This window comes from Peromyscus leucopus, chromosome 1 (genome assembly GCF_004664715.2).
Source record: "Peromyscus leucopus breed LL Stock chromosome 1, UCI_PerLeu_2.1, whole genome shotgun sequence".
Taxonomy (NCBI): domain Eukaryota; kingdom Metazoa; phylum Chordata; class Mammalia; order Rodentia; family Cricetidae; genus Peromyscus; species Peromyscus leucopus.
In genome coordinates this window covers 26,090,928-26,117,230 of record NC_051063.1, presented here as the reverse complement: position 1 = coordinate 26,117,230, position 26,303 = coordinate 26,090,928, and the positions used below count along the sequence as shown (strand labels likewise).

The window sequence follows — 26,303 nt, the reverse complement described above, 5'->3', positions numbered from 1 at the left end:
GATCTGGAGGAAGTGGGAATGGAGGGTGGGCTGGGGGGAAGAGGAGGGGGGCAGGAAGGGGGAGAACAAGGGAATCTGTGGCTGTTATGTAGAACTGAATAGTATTGTAAAATAAAATAAAAAAGCATGATACAGCATCTGAAAAAAAGATAGCAAATAAAAAAAAAAAAAAGAGAGAAAGAAGGAAGTCTCGGCCAGGAAAAGGAAGCCAGGGCGGTATCTGCAGGTTCAGCTCCGCCTGGCAGGAAGGGACGGGACTTGTGATGGGCGTGGCCAAGTGGAGGGGTGGGGCCTGCGGCGCAGACCAGGGAGCGGCGGAAGATGGCTGCAGTTGTGGCGACGGATACACAGCTGATGCTCGGAGTCGGCCTGATCGGTAAGGACGCAGGCTCTCTTCCAGCCAGGCCGCGCCCCAGCTCCGCCTGGGTTCTCGGATCTGTGAGGCTGTCCTGCCAGGGAGGGGCGGACCTGGGCCTGAAATTCGGCCTCCTCACTGCCCGGACTGTCTTGGGGCCTGCGGGCAGGCGGGGCTTGAGGCTCTGGTTGATGGCCCGGGCCTGGGACTACGCGGTTGGAGAGCTGGGGCTCGGTTGCGGGTGTTTGCAGCTCTCCGGGAGTATGGGTGACGCCCCAGGAGCCCCGGGGTGCCCTTGGCAAGACACCCCAGGAAGTGGTGGAGCCAATGTTGGAACCCGCGCAGGGTTACCTCGAGCCTCCACTTCCACGGTGAAGTACTTGGTATAAGTTGATCTAGATGTCCCTGCTGCATGGTCACATTTGTAACCTCGTCTAGTTTATAGGAATTCATGGTGAGGAAGTTCATAGGTATCTTTGTGTGTGAGTTTTGTGCAGCCCAAGCAGGCAGTAGGTGACCGCACTGGACTGCACGAATGAATGAACCTTTATGAATTCATTTGAATAGTCTCGCTCCTGAGATTCTAATACACCTAGACACTATCCTTCCTTTAAGAGTACAAGCGTGTTGCTTAGGCTTAGCAAATAACTGCACTGATTATTTTTCAGAAGTTCAAAGGAGTGTCTTTATCCTGTATTCATTTCTTCTTTCTGTGTAAAATTTTATTTATTTTGCATGAGTTTTTCTCTGACTGTTTGACACCGTGTGCATGCCTGGTGTCAAACGGAGGCCTGAAGAGATCATCAGATCCTATGGAATTGGTGGCACTTGTGAGCTGCCTTATGGGTGCTAGGAATTGAACCTAGTCCTCTTAAAGAACAACCAATGCTAATTCTTGACCAGCCAGTGCTAACTGCTGAGCCATCTTTAGCCACCTTGTACTCATTTCTAGTGTGATTTTTTAAAATTGCTTGAAAACAAAACCTAAGTATCTCAGGCATCTTGGACTTGTCAGCACTTCAGAATTAAGGTTGAGTTAAAGTGTGAAGATCAGAATGACTTACAAACAGCCAAGTGATAGTGGCAGGCCTTTAATCCTAGCACTCGGGAGGCAGAAGCAGGGAGATCTCTGTGAGTTCGAGGCCAGCCTGGTCTACAGAGCAAGTTCCAGGACAGCTAGGGCTATGTAGAAAAACTCTGTCTCAAAAAAAAAAAAAAAAAAAAAAAAAAAAAAAAAAGACTTAAAAACATATTTGCCCGTACAACAGCTCTTTAGTTTTTATTCTGGCACGATTTAAAAGGTAGTTACTTCTAAGCTGGGCAGTGGCACTGCAGAGGTGGCTGCGGGTGAATCTCTGAGTTTGAGGCCAGTCTGGTCTACGTAGTGAGTTCCAGGATACCAGGAGCTACACTGGGAAACCCTGTCTCAGGAAAAGAAAGATACTTGTTTCTAAGTAAAGAGAGTATCAGAGAAATAGTGACACAAATCTATAGTTATCAACTACTGAGCCAGCCCCTCAAGTTCTTTATTTCCTTTTTTGTAATTGAGATGTTTTTTTTGTTGACAAAATTACATTATGAATGGATAGCTTTGATTAGTGTTGTTCTGAAAATTTGGCAGAGCTGTAGAGCTCTTGCCTAGCTTGTAAAATTCATGGGGTTTAATCCCCAGCAAAAAGTGCAAAATTTAAATCTAGACTGTATGTGTAACGTGAGTTGAAGGATGATTCATTATCTCAGTTGCGAAAGGGGAGTGAAGGATCAAACCCAGGGCTTCAGATGGCTCTGCCTGTATGCTTAGACCTCTCCTTTTTCCTTCTTAAGAACCCTTTCTGTGTATTTTACTTAAAGATTCTTCCTGTTGCATACAAATATAAGCCAATAAGTATTTTTGTAGGAGAAGATAGAGAATCTTAACACATATCTAAGGCTAGTTTTTCATTACAGTTTTATTTATTTGTGTATGTGATCATGTGGCAGGCTTGTCCATGTGGAGGTCTGAGGACACCTTGTGGGAGCCAGTTCTCTCTTTGACTGTGTGTGTGCTTGGGGTCAAACTCAGGTCACTGGGCTGTGTAGCAAGCACTTTTACCTGTTTTTGGTTTGTTTTTGTTTTTGTTTTTGTTTTTGGAGACAGGGTTTCTCTGTAGTTTTGGTGCCTGTCCTAGATCTCGCTCTGTAGAACAGGCTGGCCTCAAACTCACAGAGATCCACCTGGCTCTGCCTCCTGAGTGCTGGGATTAAAGACAGTGCACTACCACCGCCTGGCACTTTAACCTGTTTTACTTAGGTGACCTAGAACTAAAATCATGAATCTGCCTGGCATGCTGTTGCATGCCTGTAATCTCAACTCTTGAGTGATAGGGTTAGGAGAAACAGGAGTTCAGGGTCACCTTTAACTACATAGTTTGTGACTAGCTTTGGTGATCACAAACAAAAACAACCAAATACAAATCATGAGTTCATACGATGTTTGGTCTCAAGTGCTCTGAGTTGCTTTGTAAAGTGGGTTGTTACAACTGATTCCACAAAGTGTTTGAGTAACCAATCAATTCACTTCCTTGCCGCTGTTTGACATTCTCACAGTGACCATCTTTCCACCATAGAAAAGGACACTAATGGAGAAGTTCTGTGGGTGTGGTGTTATCCTTCCACGACAGCCTCATTAAGGAATCTGCTGCTCCGAAAATGCTGCCTAACAGATGAAAACAAACTTCTCCACCCCTTTGTCTTTGGTCAGTACAGAAGAACATGGTTTTATATCACTACAGTTGAAGTTCCAGATTCTTCAGTTTTGAAAAAGGTATGACTGCTTCAAGGTTAAAAAAACAACAACCCAATATATCTAAAGTGATTTAAGAATATAAGCTGTAGAGTCTGTCTTTCACAGTACACACTTGAAAGCATTGAATATTATTTTCATCGAGATTGTTCCCTTTTACACTCCATCATTGTATGAATATTGATATCCACTGTTGTTAGTTGAACGCTCAATAGCTTGAGGACATGTAGTCTCTCTTTATCAGAGTTATAGTCTGGTGGACTAGAGATATTTAGGCAGTTTTAAAGCCATATTGAATAAAAGTGAGATATGTTTTCCATAATTAAAATCTGTTTTAGGGCTAGGTATGGTGTCTCATACCTTTAATCCCAGCACTTGGAAGGCAGGTGGGTCTCTGAGAGTTTGAGGCCAGCCTGATGTCCATAGGGAGTTTCAAAAACACAAACTATTTTAGAAGCTGGGAATGATGGCACATGCCTATAATCCCAACTCTTAGAAGGCTCAGGAAGGAGGATTGTCAAGTTCAAGACCAGCTTGAACTATGTAATTCATTTCAGGTTAGTAAAACTTTAAAAAAAATTTTAAATTTATATGTGTGTGTGTATGTGTGTGTGTGTTTTGCCTGAATGTATGTCTGTATGAATGTACCACATGTGTGTCTAATGCCTGCAGAGACCAGAAGAAGGTGTTAGATTTCTTGAGACTGGAGTTAAAAATAGTCATGTATGACTGTATAGGTATTGGGAATAGAACCCAGTCCTCTGGAAGAGCAGCCAGTGTTCTTAACCACTGAACCGCTTCAGTCCCTTAAAAACTTTTTTAAAGACTATAATTATTCTTGGCAGAGTTAAGATTTTTTTAATTTACTTTATTTTAATTTAAAATACATTATGAATTTAAAATGATTATTAAGAAAATCTGTGTCATAATTAGACTTTTATTAGTATGTTGTTTTCTATGAGTAGTAAGTATCAGTGTGACCTGGGGAATAAGTTATGTGGTTTCCTTTTTGTTGTTGTTTTGATTTTTTTTTAGAAAGGGTTTCTCTGTGTAGCCCTGGCTGTCCTGGAACTTACTCTGTAGACCAGGCTGGTCTTGAACTCAGAGATCCCCCTGCCTGTGCCTCCTGAGTGCTGGGACTAAAGGTGTATGCTACCACCCAGCTAAGTTACATGGTCTCTAACTTCAAGCAAGCAGAGTTCAAGAGAAAGATAAGGAAACAAGTTTCTGAGTCTTTGGCACGTACATGGGGTGCCTCTTTTCACTTTTCAGAGTTAACTTTTGAGCCATAATGGGACAGTATGAAGTATGTCCAGAATATAAAGAATAGTATTAAAAACTAGGGAAATCACTTAGAAAGAGTTATAGGGTTCTTAGAAAAATGTAAGTTTGGAAGTTTCAATGTATTATAAGATCTTTGCATTTTGTTCAGTAAGTACTTTTTCTCTTTGGTTTGTCTTGAGACAAGGTCTCTTATAGCTCAGGCTGGCCTCATACTCACTGTGTAACTGAGGCTGGCCTTAAACTCCTGATCCTTCTGTTTTCACTTCCCAAGTGCTTCCATTGCAGATTTGTGCCTCCATGACTAACTTACTTATATTTACTTTGGTAGGTTGGTTGTTTCTTTTTCAAATTTTATTTTTACTTTTATTTGTGTGCATATATGCCCATTTGAGTACAGGTGTCTTCAGAGGCCAGAAGAGGGCATCATACCCCCAGAGGTGGAGTTATAGGCAGTTGTGAGCTGCTCTGTGGGTTCAGGGATTCAAACTTGGGTCCTCTGTAAGAGTAGCAAATGCTTTTAATTGATAAGCCATCTCTCTATCAGTTCTTTCTGAAAAATCTTGATGCATCCATAAGTGCATGTGACCCATGTTTTGGATTATAGACTCCAAGTTACAGCAGCATTCATATCACATCTGTGATTCAGATTTCAAAAATAATATTTAGAATAGTCCAAAATATGTGTTTTTCAGCAGAACACAGTGGCATACACATATAATCTAGCACTTGGGAGGCTGAGGCAGAAGGTCTCAAATATGAGACCAACATGGGCTACATAGTGAGACTGTCTCAAAATAAAACAAGGATAAACAAGTGAAGATTTTGACATTTTTGGTCTTTTCTTTTTAATGCAACTATGTTGTGTTCAAGAGGTTTGTTAGAATAGAATAATACTGTAATCTGTTACAGTAAGTATCTATTGAATCCTATTCAAGCATCTTTAAAAAGCATGCTTTTGTTTGTTTTTTTTTTTGGACAGGTGACTCATTTTTCTATTGTTCTGACCGCCAAAGATTTTAACCCAGAGAAATATGCCGCCTTCACTAGGATATTGTGTAGGTCTGTATGAAAACTGTGTTAAATGCTAATTCACCAAAATGAAGATCTCATTCAGTAGTGACTCAGCAGAAGGGAACAAATTCAGTCTTTAGTCTCCCTGACTTAATCCATGTGGCTTTGCAGAGGATGATTTGTAAAGAGGGGCTTTGTCTTTGCTGTGGATTTATCTTCTGGTTTGGGGAAATGGGCCAGGGGAGGAGAAAAAGCAGTTTGTCTGGTTTTTGTAGTTCCTGAGCATCTCAGATTACTTGCCACTTTTGGTTTGTCCCAATCTTTCATATATATATATATTAGGGACATTGGCTTTTTAATGATGGCTTTTCCAAGGTTTCAGTTTTCCTGTTTTACTAGTATCACTACATAACATGCAATTATAAATGTTATATGTGTCAACTCACTCACCCAATAGTTTTGTGAAGAACTGAAGGGAATTTTTGTGTTTCTCACTGTAAGCCTAATAAGTAGTTTTTTGTCTTTTTTACATATGTACCTCTCACACGTGGACATGCATATCAAAGAAAAAAATTGAAAAATGAAACTCCATTACCTAAGAGTTTCAGTTAGATTGTATTTTAACCAAATGAGGTTTTACTGTTTATGTAACTAGCCATTCTACAAGACCTGCTGCTGCTCTTGTGGCACTGACATAGGGGAGGTTGTTATTGATAGAAGAGCCGAGGTCCAGAAGCTATAAACTGAAAACACTGTAGAGGTGTTTTCTAAAAAGCATGAGGCTCCCATTGCATCTGATTTACCTAGTCAGGGCTATTTACCCAGCTGAACTGAACAGGAAGTATTTTGGAGTTCAGAAGGCAGCATTGTTTCAGATGCGACTTCCAATTCAGGAAGCCTAGAAGTTGCCTGGTTTCTGTAGTGTATAGTGTTTTGGTGTTCTACATCCTCCTCCTGTCAGGGGGCAGAAGGAATGAGGACTCAGCAATTGCCAGCCACTTCCTGTCCTCTGTTCCTTCCTGCTTCCCTGTGCTCAGCTCTACACATGTGCTCGTGCATAATTCCTCCACATGTCCCCACACACATGTGCCTGATATTGTACACATTCATGGACAGATACTTTTTCATGATGATGAGGCAATTGTGGAGGACCTATCTTCATTTCTGGGGAGAGAATCAGCCAGGTGTGCTTCCTGTGACATACAGCAGAGGCCACTCAGGAAGGCTTTAGTCCCTGGGGTGGCATCCTTTGCCACCCCTCCCTTGATCCTCTAGTTCCTGCGGCTAATGGGGTTTTGTGCACACCTAGAATGTGCTGTACTTGCCAGGTGTGGCAAGCCTGAGGAATGCTGTCTAAACATGGTCCTCTGGGCTACACTGCATGGTTCTCCCACAGTCTTTTCAAGGGGGGTGTTCTTTTCTGTCTCTCATAGCCTAAGATTTCATCTCATCAATCTTATGTTTGACTTCTCCATTACTATAATTGGTGTCTGTTTATTATGTTGATAAATTTTTTATTAAGAAGCACATAATAAAAAAGTATCAGTAATACAGGAGTCTACAATAACATTCAAGATTCCTCCTGCCTCTTCCCCAGCCCCAGTTCATACAATCCCTGCAATATCCTCTCTTTGTATAATCTTGTGTTTGAATTAGTGGGTTGGTGGCCATACCTGAGAGCTCACAGTATTTATTGTTTCCTACCTTTTTCTCAATTTGTAGCTTGAAATAGTAAGCATTTAGTAATAAGTTAAGCTAGGTTTTTTTCCCCAGTTAGTCTACAGTAAATATAATTTTCAAGTAGTCAGTTGTAAAGTTCAGTTTCCAGTTTAATTTTCTCAGTTTTCTATTACATTAGCTGCTGAAAGGCCCAAGTATGCCCATTAATGTCTTTTTATTCTTTAGTGCTGTGGATCAAACTCAGGGCTTCAAGAAAGCTAGGCCTACCCTTGACTACTGAAGTATACCACTAGCCCCAGTGAAGTTTCTCAAGCAAAGTATAGCTCTAAGCCTGACTTGGTGGCTTAGGTCTTTAATCATAACACTCTGAAGGCATAGGCAGGTGGATCTCTCTGAATCTGAGGCCAGACTGATCTACTTGGCAAGTTCTAGGACAGCCAGGACAGAGAACACTGTCTCTAAATAAATAAATAAATTGCTGGCTATAATGAGTAAATAATTAAATAAGAGAGGAAGAAGTAATCTTAGTTGCTCAGAGAAAAGGATTTCAAGGGAAAGAGACTTAACATGTGGCCTTTATAAATGCATCTGGCTTCCCCATCAGTGTTTTTTGAAGTTTTAACCTGATTACTGATGTCTGTGTTTATCACTGGAAATTTTAAAGAGCATGGATTTGTTAACTATCTAAATGTAGTTACCTCTAGTATCGCTTATAATAAGCGTGAATGATGCTTTGAGCTCTTGTCAAAGGAAGTTGGGGCAATAAAACAGTTGTGTGACTGAGAACACCAGTTGTGAGCATAAGACATAAAAAGAAATAAGAATACAGTATTTCTGGGAGTAACACAGCTTTAGGAATCCACTGTTAATTTCTCCCGTATGGGGACTACATCTCCAGATGGCAGGAGAGAGCCTTCCTCAGAGGAATGGTCCACATCTGTCAAGTGTTGTATTTCAAAGTAAATTAGAGAAGAAATGCTGTGGACAGGTTTGGACACTGGAAATGCTGCCAGGTTACTTTATAATTGAGAAAGTACCAGTGTTTAACCTTGGTGCCTTTCTCCACATTACCGTACTGCGGAAGAAGCATTGTCAACCTTTTTTTCCATCTCACAGAATATATCTGAAATATGGGAGCCCAGTTAAAATGATGGAGAGTTACATTGCAGTTCTCACCAAGGGGATCTGCCAGAGTGAAGAAAATGGCTCTTTCTTTAGCAGAGACTTTGATAGTCGAAAGGCATACCTTGCAGGGTCCATCAAAGGTAAGAAAGAAAGAAAAGACTGGGGTTTGGAGAGATGGCTCAGTGTTTAAGGGCATAGACTGCTCTTCCAAAGGACCTGAGTTCAATTCCCAGCATCCACATGGCAGATTACAACTGTCTGTAATTCCAGTTCCAGGGGATCTGACACTCATGGTAAAATACCAATGCACATGAAATAAAAAAAATTTAAAAAAAAAGAAAGAAAGAAAAGAAATAAAAACCCTGGCCAGCAACAAAAGCCCCAAGCCAAGGTCATTTTAACTTGCATTTCCTACACAGCAGAGTACATCATTTCTTATGTTGCCTTCTGACTTAGAATTCTGTCAAAGCAAAATATTTTGTGACAACATTTTCCATATTGTGTCTTTTATAGAAATATTCTTTTAGCTAAATTCCATGACTCACAGTCTCCACTGACTTCCATAGTTTTTCTTTCCTCACATCTGAGCCATTAACTCTTCCTGTTAGAGAACTACAGCCATGGGTATAGTCTTTAATCCAGCGCTTAGCTGAGGAATTTACAATGACAGGCAGCCAAGAGCTAAGCCATAGATCTTGGGGTCCTCTGAAGGTGGAGCTGCTCTCTTCACATCCTTTAACAGTGCTGGCTGGTCCCCATCTGCTGTCTTTAGTGGTTCCTGAGCATTTGGTTGAGGTTGGGTGTTCTTTAAGACTTTTTTTATGATGCTGAAAAATGTTGGTTCTATTTTGTATTATTTGTTACACTTCTTTAGAAGTCTGGCATTATCTGTGTATCCAGAGTCCCCAAAGGGCATTGCTGGAAACTATGATAAACATCCTGGTAAGCAGATGATTAAACATACCCACCCACCATTTGAAGTATGTCTGCACTTAATAGCATTTGCCTAAATATAACCAGTATATTAAAAGTAGTTTTGTATTTATATGACAAGAATTCTTTTTAATGGAAACTTTATGCCATTATGTATTTAATGCAATATTATCTTTTTATTTTAAGACATTGTATCTCAATTTGGAATGGAAACTGTTATCTTACACACAGCATTGATGTTAAAAAAACGAATTGTTGTCTATCACCCCAAAATAGAAGCTGTCCAGGAGTTTACCAGGTACCATCTTTAATTACTAAAACGTGTAAGCTTTCCTGATAGTTGGGGATACTAGATGTTACTATGTACTGTGTTCTGTTGCATATTTGATTAAAAAAAAAAAAAGAGCATGGATTAGTCTGAGTAAAATACTTTTTTTTTTTTTTTAAAGATTTATTTATTTATTATGTATACAGTGTTCTGCCTGCACGCCAGAAGAGGGCACCAGATCCAATTACAGATGGTTGTGAGCCACCATGTGGTTGCTGAGAATTGAACTCAGGACCTCTGGAAGAACAGACAGGGCTCTTAACCTCTGAGCCATCTCTTCAGCACCCGTAAAATACCATTTTTGTGATTCAGTTTAGAGCTAGTAGTTCAGGGTTACTGAATTTGGAAAGATTTTTATTCAACTTTAGAAATAAGGCACTTGGAAGGCAGAAGTTGCTCTTGGGAGGGAGAGGCAGGTGGATCTCTTGAGTTTGAGGCCAGCCTGGTCTACAGTGCTAGTTCTAGGATAGCCAGGGCTACACAGAGAAACCCTGTCTTAAAAAACAACAACAAAATAAAGACCTGCAGATGTGCACAGATAGACAAGAACATCCCAGGGGAGGAAAGGCTCTACCTAACATTTGTTTGGTATATATGCTTATATGGGTGGGTGGGTGCTTGGAGTGGTGTATGTGCACACATTCCTAAAGGAGTACTGATTACAACTGTTTCTTTGGCAGATACAATGAGTTAGCAAACTTTTGCTTGAAAGAAAGTAAGTAGTTTAGGCTTGGGACTGGAGATACGGACTCAGTGGGTAAGAGCACTGGCTTCTCCTCCAGCAGATCTGGGTTTGAGTCCCAGTACCCAACATAGTGGCTCTCAACAATCTGTAACTCCTTGGGCACCAAACACACATGTATTGCACAGACATGAATTCAGGGGAAACACCATACACATAAAATTAAACAAATGAAAATTAAATATATATGTATATATATATATACACACACACATACATATATATAATAAGTAAATATTTTAGGCTTGTGAACCATATGTCTTTGCCAGTTTCTCAGCTGCCTGGCTAGCAGGAAAGTAACCCTAGACAATATGTATATAATGTGAGTGAGCATGGCTGTGTCAATAAAACTTTATTTTCAAAGTTAGACAGCTAGTCCATGAGGCTGACCTCTGTTTTAAGTAAATTGTCCCTTTGATTCAGTTTTACCTGACTGTCATTGTTAGTGGTAAATGGGGTTAGGGGGTGGAACTTTTTGTTTACTAAATCTAATTCATTCTTAAATTCATTTGTTTTAGGTTTATTTAATGCAAATAAATGGGACACCTTAAATTGTTAATCTTACTCATAATAAAAAATTCAAGGAAGTAGCATTCTTATGCTTTATGAATGAGAAAAATGAGGCAGAGGCTAAGTGGTGAGATTATGAAAAGGTGAAAAGGCTTTGTAGACCCAAAGTCCTGGGTTAAAATCATGAAATGACAGGTGGTTAGTGTGTGGCCACATGGAAGATACTGGCTATTCTGAGTCTCCATCATTTTAGGATCATAATACAAAGTTAATGAGCTTGTTTCCAGTACTGGAAATAATTTATATAATGTGCTTTCCAAGTGCCTCACCCTTTACGCCTGCTTTAAAATGATTTATACATGTCACCAAACCTGGAGTTGTGTTTGTCCTGTCTAAGGTGAGAGGGCCAGAGTTTTCACCCTGTTCCCTCTGTAGTTGACCTTTACCTCATCACCTTCCTGTCTGTATTCTTAAACTGGAGTATCCATAGCTTCTGAAATGTGGTTTCCTGAAGCTACTCACACCTCCCTGCAGCACTTGTTTTTAAAATTTTTGTTTATTTTCTGTGTATGGGTGGTTTGCCTACCTGTATGTCTGTGTACCATGTCTGTGCCTGATTCCTGCAGAGGCCAGAAGGGGGCATTGGATCCACTGGGACTGGAGTTATATATGGTTGTGAGCTCCTATGTGGGTGCTGGAAATTAAACCTGGGTTCTCTGGAAGAGCAGCCACTACTCTTAACTGCTGAGCCATCTCTCCAGCCTCCTGCTTCAAGTATTTCTGTTTAAACCTATGTGTTGTCTGAAAACAAACAACACGTTTTGCAAGTTTGGCTAGAATTGTAAATATAAGTAGGAGACTTCCAGAAAACTTGTCTTGCTGGAACTCGTTTGGGTATCACCCCAAACATCTCTAGCAGTTTGCAAACTTCACCTTGAGCTTTTTGTAGCCAATCTGACCCAAAAAGTAGTTTAATATGTTGCCCTCTCCAGGTTTGGTGACATATAACTATGATCCCAGCACTTTGGAGGCTCTGGCAGGATTGTCATGAGGTTCAGGCTAACCTGGGCTACATAGTGAGTTCCAAGCCAGCCAGGGTACAACACCTTGTCCCAACACAAACACACACACACACACACACACACACACACACACACACACACCATTGACACAACATTTTTTTTTGTCAAGTCTAGAGGTGTTAGTACATTTAAGGCTTAGTTTCTTCTCTGTTCTTGAATAGCTATCCATAGGACTTTACCCTGGATGTTTCCTCTTGGGAGGAGAAGGAGCAGGCAAGTGTCCAAAATGAAGGCCAGCAACTGTATGACTGAGTTTTTGTCTTTATTCCTTAGGACTCTGCCTGCCCTGGTGTGGCATCGACAGGATTGGACCATCCTGCATTCTTATATGCACCTCCATGCTGAAGAACTAGAAGGCCTGCAAATGTGCACAGGTGCATGAAAACATCCCAGGGGAGGAAAGACTGCTTATGTTTATTTGGTGGGGCATGCACATATTGGTAAAATGAATAATGAAACTTTTTTTGCAAATACAATGATTTTTTTTTTTTCCATTTAGAGCCAGGTGGTGGCACACGCCTTTACGCCTTTAATCCCAGCACTCGGGAGGCAGAAGCAGGTGGATCCCTGTGAGTCCAGCCTGGTCTACAGGGCAAGCTCCAAAGCTATAGAGAGAAACCCTGTCTCCAAAAAAAAAAAAAAATTCAAGGTTGTTTTTTTTTTTTTTCATTTAAAAAATGTTTTTTAGCCAGGCGGTGGTGGCGCAAGCCTTTAATCCCAGCACTCAGGAGGCAGAGCCAGGCGGATCTCTGTGAGTTTGAGGGCAGTGAAACCCTGTCTCAAAAAAACAAAACAAAACAAAAAAAAAACAAAATAAATGTTTTTTAAAAATTGTAGTAAAATGCACAAAATTATCATTTTTAGTTTTGGGTTTTTTTGTTTTGGTGTGTGTGTGTGTGTGTGTGTGTGTGTGTGTGTGTGTGTGTGTGTGTGTGTGTGTTTTCCTGATGTTAGAAATTGATTGTAGGGCTTTAGGCATGCTAAGCAAGGACACTACCACTGAGCTATATTCTCAGCCCCAAGTTAATCAGTAATTTGATTTTGAGTGTTTAGGGTTTTTATTTTTGGGTTTTGTTTTGTTTTATGTTGTTTTTTGGTTTTGTTGTTGTTTTTGTTCTTTTTTTTATTGGAGACAGGGTTTTTCTCTCTGTTAACAGCCTTGGCTGTCCTGGAACTTACTGTGTAGACCAGACTGGCCTTGAACTCACAGAGATCTGCCTGCCTCTGCTGGGATTAAAGGCATGTGCCACCACCACCTGGCTTCAAACCTTCTTTTTATTATTCATCCATTCACTTTCTGGTGCTGAGAACTGAATATACTGTACCATTTAACTATACTCCAGCTCCTGTTTTCATTTTTTTTTTTAAATAGGAATAATCACTTGGATCCAGGATATTTATTGAATAATTTCATTTTTTAGTAATAGTGCCACCCTTTTATGTTTTACATTTTTCATGTGGTTTATTGGGGTCTGGCTTTCATTAGCAGGTTTTCCTTTTGTTGCTGATGTTTTTGCTTTCTTTACTTGAGAATGTAAAACTTCAGCAATGGGAAAAATGTTTATTCCCCCAAACAAAACAGTGCTAAGGGTATGACTCAGGTTCAAGCACTTGCCTAGCATGTATGAGGCCCTCAGCTCAGTACCCAGCACTGTAAAACAAACCCCTCATCTTTTTATAATTAACTTGCTCTCTGAAATAATCAACATGTGGGAACCATCACTCTAAACAGCACTAATTCTAGAAGCCTACTGATTCCCTTAGCAGACATTGTATCAGATCTGATAGAACTCAAAGATGGTCCCTGTGTCATCCTTGACAACCTAGACATGTGGTTGTGGTTTTCCTGGGGACAAAGATCTGAAATGAAGACAATGGTTGAGTCCATTGTTACTTTTGGACATCCTTTTTCTTTGTTTTTAAACCAGAGTTGGATTTTTTGTTAAAAGATATTTTTTAATATGTTTTATACATGAGGATTAAGAGAAAAAGAGAGGAGAGGCACAAAAAGACAGACAGACACATGGGTGTGGGCTTTTTTGGGGGGGTGGTGTTTGAAACAGGGTTTCTGTGTAGCTTCTCTGTAGACCAGGCTGTCTTCGAACTCACAGAGATCTGCCTGCCTCTGCCTCCCAAGGGCTGGGATTAAAGGTGTGTGCCACCACTGCCCAGCTGGGGATGGACTTCTTTTTTTTTTTTTTTTTTTTCATGGAAAATGATGCATTAGGCAAAAATTTTATTTCCAAGTTCTTCAAAAGTTATTATAAACACAAACTTTCCTTCTAAAAGTATCCCCAATTAAATCAAAGGCACATCACCCCAATAAAATACTTGTGACATTAATTCTTTTAGGTTGTAATATTTTCACATTTTGTTTTTAACCAATTGCAATGTTCTGAATGTAGGTCACATTTTAAACATTTTTTAAAGGCATAAGTACATTTTTAAGAGCTACAAACACAATTATAAATTTTAAAATAAAGGAACTAAAGAAAAAGCTAACCAACCTCACCTAGAATGGGCAATCTAACGCTACATCAGCCCTTTCAGTTGGCTAAGGAGCATCTCCCAAGTCTACTGTCAAAGTAAGACCATATCGCATTAAAAAATAAAAACCGCTGTCCTTTAAAAAAAATCAAGATATCAATTAGTCCTCCAATTTTATATTTTCATTAAGTAATTGTAAATTCTTTTTTTTTTTTTTTTTTTTTGGTTTTTCGAGACAGGGTTTCTCTGTGTAGCTTTTGCGCCTTTTACTAGAACTCGCGTTGGAGACCAGGCTAGCCTCGAACTCAGAGATCCACCTGCCTCTGCCTCCTGAGTGCTGGGATTAAAGGCGTGCACCACTACCACCGCTGCCACCACCACCCAGCAATTGTAAATTTTTACGAACAAATTTTATTAGAGTATAAAAATATTAGGAAAATTACAAATACTGTTTTTGAAAATAAAATGTTTCCTTCCTAAAATGCAAACACCCAGTAAGTAAAACATCCTATATCCCAGGCAGAGCAACACAGGTTCTATTAGGGAAGAGGTGCATCTTAGTAAATTTGGTGGTGAGGTTAAAAAAAAAAAAAAAAAAAAAAAAAAAAAACTGATTACTGTAGAATTTGGCTCTAGGAGCAGGCAACAGAAAAGGTGATTTGGCCGTTGAAACTGTTTTCTTGGGACATGGCGGCGGTCATCCATCACCATGTTCTTTCCCGGCGACCTTTTTCCCGGTCTTCACAGTAAAGCGCAGGATCTGGGCTCCCGGAAGGGGTTGTTTCCAGCTGGAACCCCAGCAGCAGGGCATCCTTGCAGGCATTCTGCATGCAGTACTGCTGAAGCTCTGTGGCTGTCTGAGAGACCTTCATCCTCTCCACGCCGGCTTCCAGCTTGAGCTGCTCCACCAGGCGCTGCATGGTGTTCACGCTGGCCCTGGAAGACATGGCGGCTTGGGGATGGACTTCTTTAAGAGAGAGTTACCTACTTTCTGACATTCTTGACCTAAATATCATTGACCAAAAAGTAAATGCTTTACTTCAGCCTTGTTCTTTCACATTGTACTTAAAGTTTAGAACATTTTGAGCCATATGTATTTTGATTATATAGCACTAATAAGTGCCACTAGTACAGCTAATATTCCTGAATAATAGAAAACTGAAGAAAAGTAGCCAGTGAGCTATCAGATTGAGTCTCCTACTGAGACCTTCACCACAGGCTTTCTTTCTGCTCCAGTAATTTGATCAATTTGCAATGCAGGTTACATCGCTGGCTTTGTGGAATTGGAGGTGAGCAGCAGACCAGACCTCTACGATGTGTTTGTGAATCTGGCAGATAGTGAGATCACCATCGCTCCACTCGCAAAAGGTGACTTTTTCTTTCTATCTCTGTTCCAGTATTAACATGAGGTACAAGCCAAGCAAGCAGCTTTATGTTTTGGGCTGACTTCTTTTTTTTTTTTTTTTGGTTTTTCGAGACAGGGTTTCTCTGTGTAGCTTTGCGCCTTTCCTGGAACTCACTTGGTAGCCCAGGCTGGCCTCGAACTCACAGCGATCCGCCTGCCTCTGCCTCCCGAGTGCTGGGATTAAAGGTGTGCGCCACCACTGCCTGGCTTGGGCTGACTTCTTTTTTTTTTTTTTTTTTCCATCACAGGCAATTTATTTTGTTCTATTCATTCACAATTAATACAGAAAATACTTGGAAACATTTCCATATAATGTTTGACACAGAAATCATCAAATAGAAGTATACAATGTTGACAGGAGGCAGTACATTTATAATTTATAACCCCAAATGTATTTATAAATTAGAAATGGAAAGATCTACAAATGAAATTATGAAGGTTCACCAAAGTCATTTAATCTGTCAGTTTCTCATTCATTTTTATGTCTTAATAATATTCTATTGTATGAATAAGCCACATTTTATTTCTCTCCAGTATTTGATAGCTATTTGAGTTGTTTTAACTTTTTTACTATTAGCAACACACTGCTGTAAACCTTCATGTACATGTTTCATAGGTGCACATTTTCAGTAGTTTGAGGATATATTCCTAAGGGTAGAATTGTTGAGTAACAGAGTAACAATGTTTTGCATTTTGACCAACCACCAAACTGTTTTGCCAAAGTGGCACACCATTTTACAATCTCACCAAATTCTTTTTTTTTTTTTTTTGGTTTTTCGAGACAGGGTTTCTCTGTGTAGTTTTGCGCCTTTTCTGGAGCTCACTTGGTAGCCCAGGCTGGCCTCGAACTCACAGCGATCCGCCTGGCTCTGCCTCCGAGTGCTGGGATTAAAGGTGTGCGCCACCACCGCCCAGCCAAATCCTTGGTTTGGGCTGACTTCTTAAAGACAGTATTTGATAACTTACTGGGCATCTGCTGGAGCTGGAGGGATTTCTCAGTGTCAGAGTGTACAGTTTATGTCCTAATGTGTTAGACATGTGGGATTGCTGCTCATAGCTTTTGTGTGATCTCTCAACAGTTCCCAAATCCGTTAGGACTCCGTGTTAGAGTCTAGCAACTTCAAATGAGTAAAACCAGAATTGTTCTCTTTTCATTTGCTTTAAAATTTCAAACATGACCATGTTCATGTGGAAAAATGAAAGTGGAAACAGACCTTAGGAAAATATTACCTCTTACAAGGCTAAAATTATAAAAATATGGCCATGGCCAGAGCCAGAAAGGATGGCACTATTTGTAGGCAGAAGTTTCTGTCCCACCAGCAGCTCCCAAATAGCCAGCAGCCATTTCCCAAATATTTTGACTCAGAGGCTTAATATTAATTATGAATGCTCGGCCAGTAGCTCAGGATTATTACTGATTAGCTCTTACACTTAAATTAACCTATAATTCTTATCTGTGTTTAGCCACGTGGCTTGGTACCTTTTCTCAGTGCGGCATTCTCATCTTGCTTCCTCTGCCTCTGGCTGGCTACTCCTGACTCCATCCTTCCTCTTCCTACAATTTTCCTAGTTTGGCTCTCATGCTCAATACCTTCCTGCCCAGCTATCAGCCAATCAGCTTTATTATTAACAATGAGCATAATCCACAGCAACTGCCTACTTTCTGTTCTGATTTACAGAACATGCTTATTCCAACTGGCACCATCTAAATAATGTGTGTCCTTTACAGTGACACACAGAACTTTCTGTCTTACAGCATCTGTAATTCATGTGACCAAAGAGGTTTCCTTTGCATATTTCCAAGGATATGAACATGCTATGTGCTCTTCTGGCACCCAAGGGCCTGGCCGTAAGCTCTTCTTTCACAACCTTCCTGCCAGAAAAATGCACTTAAATTCTTCCCCCTCGCCGCGCCCCCCCTCCCCCCCAATTTTTTTGAGACAGTATCTCTTCATAGTCCAGGCTGTACTAGAACCCACTCTGTAGACCAGGCTGGCATGCAACTCAAAGAGATTCACCTGGCTCTGCCTCCTGAGTGCTGGGATTAAAGGGCATGGGCCATCAACGCCCAGCACCACTTAGATTCTTAACTATAAAGACTTGGTCAGGCTTTTGCTCACTTGTAATCAGTGTTTTTCATTCAGTTTATCAGACAGATATGAAGGGGAAATCTGGTTTGGCATTGGTGATAATACTTCCAATATGCTGTTACATTTGTGTTGGGAATAAAACAGAAGCTTGGAGGGTTATCTGTTGCCTTTTGAAAAGTCCTTTAGTGTGGTCTTTGAGATTTTCAGTTGGATGGCTTGATTATTTATTTATTTATTTATTTTTGGTTTTTCGAGACAGGGTTTCTCTGTGTAGCTTTGCGCCTTTCCTGGAACTCGCTTTGGAGACCAGGCTGGCCTCGAACTCACAGCAATCCTCCTGGCTCTACCTCCTGAGTACTGGGATTAAAGGCATGCGCCACCACCGCCCGGCTTAATTATTTTTTACTGTGTAAAATTCTAAGTCTTCATAACAACATTCTTTCTGCTTTCATCAGAGGCCATGACGATGGGCAAATTGCATAAAGAAATTGGTCAGCTAATTGTGCAGTCTGCAGAAGACCCAGAGAAGTCAGACAGCCAGGTTATACAGGTAACCCTTGATCTGCCTTATGAAGCATCCTGTAGCAGCCTCACTGTACACTCTCTCAGAGCATGGTAGCAGAGTGAAGTGTCAGGGGACAGGCTAACTGGCAATAATAGGTTTTCTAGTGGCCAAGATAATGGTGGATGGGAATGGGGGGCTTGGGACAGGTCATTACAGGGGCTGGTACTAAAGCCAATCCCAGTGGTGAGAATTGTAACCAGTGAGTGGGCTGGAATGCCTGTGAGGGCCACCAGTGCATTTCATCCTGCTACAAGAATTTTCATGGGGGAAAAAATGGTGAAACAGTAACTTTAGAATCAAGTCTCCACTTTTGAACTCTGAAGAGTTCATTCAAGCTTTTCATAATAGGTCTTTGAGGAGCTGTTGACCTGTTAGCAGATGCCAGGGGCAGCAGGCTTGGCAGGGTTGGCTGACAGCACTGTTCTCTCAGTGCTGGTGGCCTGTGCAGCATGCCCAGGAAAAGTGGGTGGGTCCCTCCTAAGACTGTGAACTGGCTGTTGCCTCCCATCAACATTAGAGCAGAAACACTCATTTTTTTTAGTATCACTTTAAATTTATTCTTTGAGAATTTCACACATGTATACAGTGTACTTTTTACTTTGGTAGATATCTACTCCCTACTTCTGGATCTCTCCAATAGATTCCCTCCCAATTAACTAACTTACTTTCTTCCTTCCTTCCTTCTTTCCTTCCTTCCTTCCTTCCTTCCTTCCTTCCTTCCTTCCTTCCTTCCTTCCTTCCTTCCTTCCTTCCTTCCTTTCTATCTGTTTATCTGTCATGTGTATTTTGTGTGTGTGTGTGTGTGTGTGTATTGGTGTTTTGCCTGCATGTATATCTGTGCACTATATTACACACAGAGGTCAGAAGAGGATTTTGGATCCCCTACAATTACAGATGGTTGTGAGCCACTGTGTGGGTGCTGGGAACTGAACCTGGATCCTCTGAAAGAGCAACACGTCATCTCTTCAGCCCCATTCCTACCCCCCAACACACACACTGAGTTCAATTAGTGCTGCCCATATTCACATGGGTGTGGGGCTATCCGCTGAAGCATGAATAACCTACCAGTGACTACAACACCAAAGAAAACTGACTATCCCCTCCTCCAACATCCATCAACTGAGCTGGGGTAGGGCTTCATTGTCCTCTCCCTATCCATGTTGGAGTTGTAACTTGATCTTGTACAGGTTTTGCAGATTTAATCACAGCTGAGTTCATGAATGCTACAGCCATGTCAGCGTTTCACAGCTCTCCTCCCATCATCCAGCTCTTAGCTTCTTTCCACCCTCTCTTCCATGGTTCTGTGGTGTTCTCTGAGCCTTGTGGGGTGGTGATATAGCTGTCCTACATAGGTTTGAGCATTCAGTCACTTATTCTCAGCACTTTGACCAGTTTGGGTCTCTGCATTAACCACTACTCACTGCAACAAAAGAGCCTCTCTGACCAAGGTTGAGAGCAGCACAAGCCTATGGATATAACCATAAATAGTTAGAAGGCAGTTTGGTGATATGACCATTTAGAAAACAGCAATAGTATGTACCCCCCCCCCTAATATGAACTCACCTCTTCCTTCGACCCCCAAGTCATAGACTTTTGACCAGGTTTACAGTAGCAATCAAGAATTTCCTCCTGTAGAGCAGGCTCAAATCCAGTCAGAAAGTGGATGATTGTTACTCTATAATAGTCCTGTCATTATTGCACCAGTTGTGGGCACATCTTGCCTTATAGGTCACTTTTATAGTATACAGGGCATAATACGAGGTAAGACCATTGTTGTCTTTTCTTCCTCAGCAACTTATATATTTAGCACATTCTGGCACTATGAAAACTAGCAAGTAGGGAAGAAATTTCTTGATTAGTTTCAGTTGACACCATATACTTACAACCAGTAAGTATATGGTGTCATCAGCAATAGGGTCATAACATCTAGTTACAGTGGGCAACAAAGAGCAATGGCAATAGCCATCCCTAATGATGTTGGTCAAATACAGAAATTACAGTTATGGGCTATTTGGATTATTTGTCATGGATTAGAAGTGATACATAGATAATTCTACATAATATATGAGATCTTGAGAAATTAAGTGATAAATGTTCAAAATACTTGAATGCATTTATGATGTCAGCAAAACAGGTAAAAGATATGACTTTAATGTGAGTTCCAGTGAGTCACCTGCCCCTCAGGAGTGCCAGTTACTGAACAGGCAAAAAGCCCATGTGGCAGGTGCCAGGTTACTCTGCTGTGCAAATCGGGAAAGAGACTCATTCGAAGAATGGTACCCATAGAGTGATTCTTAATCAGCAATTCTGCTTCTAGGTGAATATTCAGTGGAATTGAAGGCAGAGACTTGAACAGACTTTTGTCACTAGTAGCATTATGTGTACTCAGTAAAGATAGAAGTGACCTGGTTATCCATCAGCAGAAAGAGTGGGTAAAACAAAATGTAGTGGGCACATACAATAGAATGTTTTATTATTCAGCCTTAGAAAAGGAGAATCTAATAACCAAGAGTAAGCCCTCAGGGCATGGTGACATGTTATATGAAATAAGCCAATCATAAAATGGCAGATACACGATCCTACTTAGATAATGTATCAAAGTAGGTGAATTCATTGAGAAGTAGATTATAGGTCACCAGGGTTCTACAGGGAAGAAAGGAATTGACTGTTCCTGGGTACACAGTGCCTATTTGGCATGGTAAAAAACTTCTAGATACAATACAACATGGTAACTCTACTTTTTTCTTTTGAATTATTGTGTGTATGTGCATTTACATACAACCTAGAGTTGGTGCTTCCACTGTAGGACCTAGGGATTGAACTAAGATGGTCAGGTTTTCACAGCAGTCTCTTTTACTCACTAAACCATCTTGCCCATGTTTCTTGTGGTGACCGTTCTTTATTATTATTATTATGTTTATTTGTGTGTGTGTGTGTGTGTGTGTGTGTGTGTGTGTGTGTGTGTGTGTTATCACTGCATGCATGGAAATCAGAGGACAACTTTCAGAAAGTTGGTTCTCTCCTTCCACCATGTGAGTCTTAGGGATTAAACTCAAATTGTTAGGCTTGGCAGTTAGCTTTTACCTGGAGGGCCTGTGGTGTCTCTCTCTTTTTTTTTTAAACAGGGTTTCTCTAAGTAGTCCTCGCTGTCCTCAAACTCAGGGATCTGCCTGTCTCTATGGTGATATTTTATTTGTACACCCCAATAAAACTTACTGAAAGATCAGAGGGGTAGAATAAGCCACAGCCAACCTCACCTTACCAACTCCTCAGCCTCCAGAGAGAGCTACTTCCTGTATATTCAATGCCTATATACTTTTTTTGTGCTGTGCCATCTTATTTCCTCTCTCCGCCCAGCTACATCACTTCCTCTTTCTGCCCAGTCGTATCACTTCCTGTCTGTCTGTACAGACCTCCAGACCTCTATGGTTAACTAGTGCTGGAATCTGGGATTAAAGACTTGTGCCACCACGTCTGGCTCTGTTCCCAGTGTGGCCTTGAACTCACAGGCATCTGGATGAATCTCTGCCTCCTGAATGCAAGGATTAAAGACTTGTGTTACCACTGCTTGACCTATATTTAATATAGTGGCTGGCTTTTTCCTCTGATCCTCAGATAACCTTTATTGGGGTGCACAGTATATCAACCACATGTCTCTGCCTCCTGAGTGCTAGGATTAAAAGTATGCAATACTGTGCTTAACTCACTGTATAGACCAGATTGGTCTTGAACTCACAGAGATCCACCTGCCTCTGCATCCTACTAGGATCAAAGTCAAGCTCTACCATACCAGGCCTCCACGGTGACTTTTTTTTTCCTTTGGGTTTTCAAGACAGGGTTTCTCTGTAGCTTTGGAGCCTGTCCTGGAACTCGATTTATACACTAGGCTGCCCTCGAACTCACAGAGATCCACCTGCCTCTGCCTCCCTAGTGCTGGGATTAAAGGCATGCACCACCACCACCACCACCACCACCACCACCACCACCACCACCGTCTGGCTGTGACTATTCTTAGTATCAATGCATTATATGCTTAAAAATGACTAAAATGACTATAAACACCTCTTTGACATTGATTTCCTAAGTTATTTTGTTTTAAGAATTTATGAGAGCTAAGCATAGTGGTAGATAACTTTAATCCCAGATCTTGGGAGGTAGAGGCAGGTAAATGTCTTGAGTTAAAGGCCAGCTTGGTCTATAAAGTGAGTTCCAGAACAGCCAGAGAAACCCTGTCTAGAGGGTGGGGGGTGATTTATGAAGTCAGTCTGATAACAGAAATAGGATTCTAGGAAATAACTTCACATTTTTAGATACTAACATACTGTGTATTTTTCTGTTCTATTAAAGGACATTGCCCTAAAAACAAAAGAAATCTTCACCAATCTAGCACCATTTTCAGAAGTGTCAGATGATGGGGGAAAGATTGTCCTCAGTGTTGAGGCACTGAAGCAAAAGCGATTCCCACCTGCAACAGAGAACTTCCTTTACCATCTAGCAGCAGCTGAACAAATGCTGAAGATATGACTGTCCACAGCAAGCCCCACAGAACTTCCCTTTCATTCCGAGTACCCGGTGGCATTATATAGTATTGGAATTACAGAGGAAATGTTCTATTTTTAATGGTTTATTTCCAAGTATTGAGATCTGACCTGAGAAACATAAAAACAATCGCCAATTTGATCCAGTGCTGGATAGTGTTTTAACTGCTGTCCTAATGGCAGGAGCCATATGCTGTCCCAGAGTTTAAGAGTCGCACACAGATTAGCACATGCAAGCCTTCATTGTTTGTCTCACTGTAGCCATACGTTTAATGGTTTATTTTCAGAAAGCTGCCTCACAGTTTGCTTATTCTTCTAGGAAAAAACTTGAATTCCTCATGGGAGATTTTACTTTCTGAGCCAAACTGCTGTGTTTTCTGCAGAATTATCTAGAATATCATTCAAGAGATATTGCAGTTGTACTTTCTTGTAATAGAAAATGTTTTGGGGCCTTTGAAAATTTTGCCTGTATTATACAGGTTTTTCATAGATTTTGTACTGAGTAGACAGTTCCAATAACAATTAGATGTAAGCATTCAGCAAAACATCAGCCATTGGTACTCTTGGACTAACTGCTGCTGGCAGTGCCTTTGGGAAAGAAGCCAGTCCCTGTAACAGGAGCCTTTTAAATGTAAGAGACAACCCTTTGTTCTTGTTTGCAGTGCTGGAGCTAGAACCTGGGGCCTTGCATATGCCAGGCAAATGCTTTCCCACCAAGCTAAACCCCCAGCCCAATATTCTTTCATATATTGGTAAAGTAATATCAGAATCAAATTGCAGAGGCCAGAGTAGACACTGTCTTCAGGTGACTGCAGTAAAAGTAATCTGGCCACATCATAAAGGACACTGTTATTGGACCTTCTTTTTTTTTGTTTTGTTTTGTTTTGGGGTTTGGGTTTTTTGGTTGTCCCCCCCACACACACACACGGTTTTTCTTTGTAGCACTGGCTGTCCTGGAACTCACTCTGTAGACCAGGCTGGCCTCAAACTCAGAGATCCGTCTTCCTCTGCCTCCTGAGTGCTGGGATTAAAAGTGTGCTCTACCAGTGCCCAGCCTATTGGACTTTCTTAATTTGAGACCTTAAAATTGCCAAATAAGCACAAGTGTCTAAATCAAGCATTCCTATGTCTATTCATGTTAATTATGAAAGGCCGCTTTCCTTCACTACAGTTGAAGAACCTTCAAACCTTATCAGGAAACATGTCTACTGGATCTTTCTGCTGGGTGTGGTGGTGCACACTTTTGATCCCAGCACTTAGGAGGCAGAGGCAGAAAGATCTTTGTGAATTCGAGGCCAGCCTGGTTTACAAAGTGAATTCCAGGACAGCTAGGCCTGTTACACGGAGAAACCCTGTCTCAAAAACCAAAAAAGTTGGGTCTTCTTAAAACCTTATTGTTAGACATTTAAGTAAAAATAAAAAATGGCCTTTACCTCTTGTCCTTGGGTGGGAACAGAGAGGACCTGAAATAAGTTGTTTACTGGAGCTAACAATTGAAGATTAAATTTGCACTTTATGAACAGAACTGCTGGTGTCTTTGTCATTTTCTCCCTTTTCTTGCAATACTGTATGAATTACAAAATTATGATGCAATAGAAACATTTTCATAAAGTTTTAAGTAGTAGTGAGGAAGTCTTCCACCTGGAGATTTTGCCCATCTTGTAGTATTTTTGTGTTTTAATTTATGTGTATGACTTTTGCCTACATATATGTTCATGCACCACTTGACTACCTAGTGCTCATGGTGGTCAGAGGCATTGGCTTTCCTAGGGCTGCAATTACAGATGTTGTGAGCCAAACCTGGGTCCTCTGCAAGAATAAGTGTTATTAACTGCTGAGAAATCTCTCTAGTTCCTACCTTTTATTTATTTTTTGAGACAGGGTCTCACTATGTAGTTCTGGCTGACCTTGAACATGCTACATAGGCCAGGCTGGCCTCAAACTCAGAGATCTGCCTGCCTCTGCCTCTTGGGTGCTGGAATTATAGATGTGGTTACTACACTTGACTACCTCTTTTTTTTTTCTTTAACCCTCCTACTTATCCTGAGCTTTTCCCACACACAAAAAAAGATGTTTAGCCGGGCTGTGGTGGTGGACGCCTTTAATCCCAGCACTTGGGAGGCAGAGGCAGGCAGATCTCTGAGTTCAAGGCCAGCCTTGTCTACAGAGTGAGATCCAGGACAGGCTCCAAAGCTACACAGAGAAACCCTGTCTCGAAAACCACCCACAAAAGATGTTTATTTATTTGTATATATGTTTGTGTGTATGCCATATGTGGGGGTGTCAGAAGAGGGTGTTGGATCTTCCTAGAGCTGGAGTCACAGCAGCCACATGGGGCTGGGAACAGAACTCATGAAAGAGCATCAAGCACACTTAAATGCTGAACCACTTCTCTAGCCTATGGTTCTCTACCTTTAGTTCTGTGCCACTGAGCCATGCGGTAGGTCTTTTGGGGCTGCTGTGATACTTTTTTAAAACCCAATTTTGGAATAATTGTCCTGCAGACAGGGAACCTGAAAAAGCATAGACACCAGTGAGTTTAGTGTGGAAGCATCACTGCAGTAACCAAATGTGTGTATGTTCTCTAATGACAGTCTGCTAGGAAATAGGACCAGTCAACAGTTCTTGTAGTAGTGTGGCCAGGACCAGATCTGATAAGAGAAACAGGGAACTATGGGAGCCTGTGGAAGAGGTACCTTGCTCAGTACTGTGAGCTCTCAAGGCCACCACAGCTTCTGTAAAAGACCAGAAAAGCCCACATGTGGGGCACCTGCAGGTCAAAAGAAGAGAATGGCAAGAGATGAGTAAGAGAGGCTTTCCAAGGGTGTTTGGGATTAGAATTTGGTCTTCAAACACAAGCAGAAAGGTTCAGAGAGCAGCCAGAGCAAGCCAAAAAGCCACAAGGCAATGCCAACAGGGGGTGCTATTGCACTGAACTGAGGCTGCACCTAAAGCCTTGCTTGGGTTTTTAACACATGAAATTATGCCCTTCTGGGGTGAGCAGCATTTGTCAGACACAGATGGGTAAATGATGACACCATTCTCCAAGACTGGTAGGGAGCTGAACTAAAGCATGGGTGAGTTCTGTGGAACATCTAACAGCCAAGTACATTGGGGCAACTTTTGGGGGTCTGAGGGGCTGGCAGAATGGCAGTCTAGCCTTGGATGGAGTTTGGGTGAGAGCCATCTCAGCAGAATGTAGACTGGCCAACAGCACTTAGAAAGTCTGGATAAGGTCTGAGTTTGAGGTTAGCCCAGTCTACTGTGAGTTCCAGGACAGCCAGGGCTACACAGAGAAACCATCTTGAAGAAGAGGAGGGGAAGAAAGGAGGAAGAATCAGAAGAGAGGGATGGAGGGACGGAGGGATGGAGAGTGAAATATGGAG

The 26,303-nt window shown here is 41.3% G+C and overlaps 1 protein-coding gene and 1 pseudogene across 4 annotated transcripts; one reads left to right on the top strand and one right to left on the bottom strand.

Annotated features, from left to right (window-relative positions):
• The first annotated feature begins 263 nt into the window (after nucleotides 1-263).
• On the top strand, nucleotides 264-23,059 carry Dennd10 (DENN domain containing 10). 4 transcript variants are annotated; one of them, XM_028860749.1, is made up of 9 exons: nucleotides 264-376; nucleotides 2,942-3,158; nucleotides 5,401-5,480; nucleotides 8,229-8,377; nucleotides 9,357-9,468; nucleotides 12,106-12,206; nucleotides 15,580-15,687; nucleotides 18,270-18,364; nucleotides 22,727-23,059. In XM_028860749.1, exons 1-9 carry the CDS (start codon nucleotides 264-266, stop codon nucleotides 22,901-22,903), a joined length of 1,152 nt encoding a protein of 383 aa, XP_028716582.1. In that variant the 3' UTR covers nucleotides 22,904-23,059. The 4 variants fall into 4 exon arrangements, with proteins under 4 accessions (XP_028716582.1, XP_028716583.1, XP_037061528.1 ...); XM_028860750.2 differs by having other exon boundaries at nucleotides 286-376; nucleotides 2,962-3,158; XM_037205633.1 differs by lacking the exons at nucleotides 264-376; nucleotides 8,229-8,377.
• LOC114686121 lies at nucleotides 14,940-15,555 on the bottom strand (annotated as a pseudogene).
• Nucleotides 23,060-26,303: the final 3,244 nt, after the last annotated feature.